Source organism: Opisthorchis viverrini, assembly GCF_000715545.1.
Source record: "Opisthorchis viverrini unplaced genomic scaffold opera_v5_470, whole genome shotgun sequence".
NCBI lineage: Eukaryota > Metazoa > Platyhelminthes > Trematoda > Opisthorchiida > Opisthorchiidae > Opisthorchis > Opisthorchis viverrini.
Genome location: NW_008752124.1, coordinates 182,876 through 188,384, shown reverse-complemented (window position 1 = coordinate 188,384; position 5,509 = coordinate 182,876). Strand labels below are relative to the sequence as shown.

The 5,509-nt window shown below is 45.6% G+C and overlaps 2 protein-coding genes across 2 annotated transcripts in view; both read right to left on the bottom strand.

Annotated features, from left to right (window-relative positions):
• Positions 1-141, bottom strand: part of T265_11236 (hypothetical protein) — a gene marked incomplete at both ends in the record, with an annotated part of 15,217 nt that extends 15,076 nt beyond the window's left edge. The window contains one exon of the mRNA XM_009177838.1: positions 60-141. Coding sequence (XP_009176102.1) covers positions 60-141 — 82 coding nt within the window. The remainder of the gene's footprint in view (positions 1-59) is intronic.
• A 23-nt stretch (positions 142-164) lies between these two features.
• Positions 165-4,921, bottom strand: T265_11235 (hypothetical protein; the record flags this gene model as incomplete). Its single annotated transcript, XM_009177837.1, is given in 4 exon segments — positions 165-312; positions 325-529; positions 2,763-3,451; positions 4,809-4,921. The coding sequence occupies 4 exon segments, from the start codon at positions 4,919-4,921 to the stop codon at positions 165-167; spliced, it is 1,155 nt and encodes a 384-aa protein (XP_009176101.1).
• Positions 4,922-5,509: the final 588 nt, after the last annotated feature.

Below are 5,509 nucleotides of genomic sequence, written 5' to 3'. Positions count from 1 at the left end.
GAGATTCCTGTTTGTGTACCGAACGACCCCGAATGACGCTTTGGCAAACCACCAGTCACCTGAAGAGGTACTCATGGGCCGTAAACTTAGAACTGTGTATTCTTCCATGTTGCCAACACAACCTACTGAGTCAAGGTTCATACCGGTGGCAGTTGGAACCCCGTTCAAGGTGGGAACGCCCGTGCTTGTCCGTGACTATCGCCCAGGACATGATTCATGGATTGCAGGTCGTATCCTGCGCAAACGCGGTAGTGTAATGTACGACGTGTCGGTTGGTCAAGACACCTGGACCAGACATCAAAACCAACTCCGCTTTAACAGCACGCCGGAAACTCAAGTATGTTCGGGTAGCATACCGTTGGACATATTGCTCGATACTTTTGAGCTGAAAACTGAGACAGCTTCGAAAGAGGAGAGTGTGACCGGCAGCTCAGTATTTGATCCAACACTTCTTCCCAGGCGGTGGACAGACCGACGCCGCCGCCAGCCGGAACGTATCCAGGTGGACCCCCGTCGAGTATGTTACTGACTTTTCACAAGGGGAGGTGTTGGGGATATCAATATCCCCCAAAAAACTATATTTTTATGCATCCTAGCGAACTTCCGGCATCTTCAAGGTCAAACTATGAATATATATATGCATTGTCATTTTTTCCCATGATCGCCTGTTGATCGCGTGTTGTTGGATCATTAAAGAGTCTAGATCAAGCAACATAGTTGGGGATAGAGTATTGCCACGATCCGCATATCATATTGTTTGCTCGCTGCGTGATCGAACCGTAACACATTCCTCCTCAAAAACCATCCCCTTTGATCAGTTATCACGAAACAATCAGATACACTGCTCCTCATCTCGTGACGTTGACCCATTGCACACAGTACCTGTAATTTTGCTACATCCTCTTTTCACACAAACAGGATGACGTCCACGTCAGATTTGTTTAAATTCAGCCTCTCAGAAGTTCCAGAATCTTCTTAGTTCTCCGCTTCTTTCTGGATTCTCAGTACCCCTATCCAACAAGGTGGTAAGTGTTAGCCAGGATGGATAACGGTGTTGCGAATCCATTAATCACTCAGAACCCTATGCGACCATACCGTACGTATTCTCAGCTTTCGGTCCTGAACTCGTCTGACATATAATTATCACTCCTTGTCAGATTTAGGGTCACCCAATCATATTTCAGGAACCGCAGCAAGCAGCCTGTATGAGTTCAAATCCCTTGAAGCCCAGACGATGAACAGACATATCTTCACAATTTTGGAATACTTCCACCAAACAGTAGTCAAGACCACACTCCGATCAAGAGCTTTTCCGGTGCCTCTGTCACTAGGTCTCTTGCGACTGTAACCATTTCTCGGATCTTTCGTAACGTCTCTGTTCCAAAGACTAATGTACTTTCCATCGGTTCGTGGGCCTTACTCTACCCGTCTCACCGCCATGTTTCTCGCGTGCTAGGAAAGCACCGTTCGATCGCTCTTGCAGCTTCCCTTATTTCGTTTATTTTATGCTACTTGTGAGTAGCCTTGAATTGACGCAGAAACCGACGAGATGGCGAATGGGATGAGACTGCGCTGGTTCTGGGAAGGCCAAATTCCGCAGCCTGAAGAGTGAATCCTTCCAAAAGGGGAATGAAGTATTAAATATCGTACAGTCAGTAATCAACCAACCTGTCATCAAGGAGCAGGCTTGCATTACGCAATTGACTACATAATAGTGGCAATCGGTAAGTAAACCAAGCCAGTTAGCTCTTCGACATGCTTGCGCTTGATTCGATAGAATTTGGATACAGAGATAAAGTGATTCAAAAGTATACTTGAAATAATTTGATGTAGCCCGGGTACAAACCTTGGATACGACGTGGACCAGTATTGCGACCAGCACGTTTAATGATCAGAACGACGACCAAGTAATGGCTGTGTCGATCGAGTGACCTGCCTGTCAGTCCAGTTAGACATCCATCACAACTAACTCTTGTTCTCGTGATCTGCAAACGACCGTCTAAGATTGTGGGCTGGAGCTAAAGAAGATATTAGCAAGCATGGGATGACAAAAACTGCTATGTCACCCATTTGCCTATCAAGTTGACCAACACCTCTGTTTAGCTGATCAACAAAACTCCACCACCCGACGCTTCGATACAGATTAGGGACTTTTTTGACTCCCGTATTAAACTAAGTAAATCATTCAGCGGTAACACCCTATCGGTGCCTAGCTGTCACGCAACCCGAAGGAAGCACAAGGACTGAGATACTGCCAGATCGCCCAAGCCTAGACAGGGGAAGTAGAGAGGCAGAGGTCGGGCTCGAAACCACGGACATCTGATCAGTAAATTGGCTCTAACCACTTGAGCCACCTCACTCCCTTATGATCACCGCTATCTTTCTAGCTCGACCAGCATCACTGAACACCTCATCACTATTCGGCATTCCGATCAGTAAATTGGCTCTAACCACTTCAGCCACCTCACTCCCTTATGATCACCGCTGTCTTTGTAGCTCGATCAGCATCACTGAACACCTCATCACTATTCGCTCATCCTAGGACTCCTCAGTCCTAGGAATTCAGGAAACTAGATAATTCTTCCGAGATAGCTAACATCAATGATGTGGGTGATTCGAAGTGTCTGGTTCCAGTAAGTCTGTTGCGACAAAGTCCTCGTTGGTTAAAATATGAAGCAGAAGTAGCAGTGCTAGTTGTCAAAGAAGCTCAAGGTAATGAGAAAGGAAGTTGTGAACTCATAAGTGATTGCAATTTGCCTTACCTTCCGGCCGCTCTCTGGACGGCCTTACCCACTGATGTTGAGGCTGGCAAACACAATCATATTCCCGTGGACTGAAACCAAACGGAGTGCATTTCGAAGACGAAGTTCCAGTAATTCCCGAACAAGGCTGTGCAAGACAAGGATCAGGACAAAATCCAGTCGGAGTTTGGAGTTTGTTTTCCCGAATTGCATGGCAGAAATGACCAATAAACATCACACTCCACTCATCGTGGATTTTACTCAGCGTACCCGCCACAAGTGTGTGGGTCCCGGATGGTTTCCCAAACCACACATGTGAGCTGCTTATTTGCAAGAGGTGAATTATTTTCCAGGCTTTCATGACAGACATGAACAAAGGTTCCCTGTAGACAGCACTGCGCGCCGGAAGAATGTATTCATCCAAGAAACCTCTTAGAAATTCATAGTAAACTTTGTTGCGGAAGAATATGGTTGTTGTCGCATTATTAAGAAGATGGTATAGAAAAAGATCCTCGTCATGTCGAGGTCCGTGCACCATTTTAGTAAGAAATTCGTGGAAGGTTGAAATTTTCCTTCCTTTCCTCACAGCTCTGGCTTGTGCAACGTAGGCTTCAATTATGCCACGCAGATCGGCCGACATATTTTCCCAAAAGGAGAAATTAGATTCGCTCTGTGGTAGCGAGGAACGACGAAAGCCCATGCGTTGTGCTCTTGAAGAAGGATAATTCATGTCTTCAAACGGTGTAAAGTGAGTGAAAAGAAAACGAATTTCTCTTGGTCTCAAAGGCGTCAATAGTGATTCAGCATGCACTCCATATGACCGACACAAGAAGGAAACGACGAAAATTAGAGAATATACCGCTCGTTTGACCGTGTGCTTGTTCGCTGCCGCCATAACAATGATAATAAGCCAGATGCACGAGACTGTTCGATCACAGTAATCGATTTTTTCTTCAAATCATCACGTAATGCCGCACACAGGAGGCAGCGAATGTCATCGCACATGACCAAGTGCACTTACCCTAAGGTCAAAACCACTGTGCAATGTGACCATCTGAAGTGAATCTACTGGAGAAGGTAAAACAGCATGATCCACTAGACCGGTCGATCTCGGGTGCGTGTTGCTAATTAGATTAATCAACATCAGTGGTCAGTTGAAACCTGATTCTCAATATTAAGGTGTACACACTTCTTTGAGAACATATCATACATTTGTCTCATTTTTAATGGAAGCCCCACCAACTGCCGTGAACCCGAAAACCGATTTCAAAAGTTGAAACGGTTAGTCGTCTTTAGTGCAAGGCAGACGGGTGGTGGAGTGGAGTCTTCTCCTATGTAGTCATCCAAACTTGTGCCAGTGCACAAGAAAATGACAGTGTGGAGGTATGCATCCATACGTCTAAAATCCAGCTTCTCTGGAAGGTCTCAAATCAGGCCTGTGCATACTACTTATTCTTTAGTCCCTGGTTGTCGTATTAATTCAACTCGGTGTCCACGGTAGTGATAATGCCCATTGGAAGTCTGCCACATTGCCCAATAAGGTGAAAAACTTCTTAGTTTATAGAACAGGACTTCTTGTACATTGCATTTTATATTACGTCCTTGGTTTTTACTTGGGCTGTTGTGTTTTTTTAATCAGGTGATCGATCGCAGAAAACGCAACTTTTGCGTTTTTGTCCGATGAGTCAGTCTACATAGATGCCTCAGGTTGCCAGATAGTTTGAGTTCAGTGAACTGGAGACGGCGTTGATGGTTCTCTGGTCGGGAGACCCAGAAAGGCGCTTTTCATGAATTTACACGACATTAGCCTGCTAACAGAATAGCTATGCAATCGATGTCACATCAACGTCTTTAGTACCCAGTAATCCATAGTGACTTGTTGAAGCGAATACAACTGACGCAGTTTCAACCCTGGTTGATGAGATGAGGATACTGAACCTGTACTGGTCACGCCTAAATTAAAAACAGTGTGCCCATTAGACATTTGTGACTGAAAGAAGAATTCCCTGATATAGTATGGGACAAAGTGAAGAGGTCAAAGCGGAGATAAATCAGTTGGAAACGTACCGGAATATTAGTAACTCGAGTGCGCTCATTCGTGGTTGATTAGGTGGTTGCTGATCTATTCGCTGAGCTTGGCAATTAGCTTGCAAAGGTTTCGTCAACGATCCAGGTGACATCATCAGTGCGCATTACCATGCATCATTATCACTGTGACATCATCCGCGTACTGATGATATCACCTGGATTCGTGACGAAACGTTTGCAAGCTAATTGCGAAGCTCAGCGGGCAAATCAACGGCCATGTGATCAACCAGCAAAATAACCGTCCTCGTCCGGGAAGGCTGGGCTTATTCATCAGACTGTGCACACATTTGAATCAGAGTAAGCGGGTTAGGCGAGCAGCCAAGGCTCCAGCTGGCGAGTTCTTAGGGAACAAATACCATCGGACTACTTGGTAATTCAGCCTCATGAGAAGATATTTCTAGCTGAGGGAACGACTTCAGCGCAACAGATTTTTCACCGAACTCCTTACTCTTGAGGAAACAAACGCAAAACCGGTTTGTATCCCCATGGAAATTCCGCGTATACTGTCACATCATATCTGCGAGCTCTTCCCGTCCACACTTGGTTGGGATCGGCCGACAATATGGCTTAGAACGTTCACAGCGTCACTACTCAGAGCATATGACCGTAATTACACGAACTGAGAATGACGAACGTGAGACGAAACCACGTATTGTAGTCCGAAACTCGTGGAGTTCAGA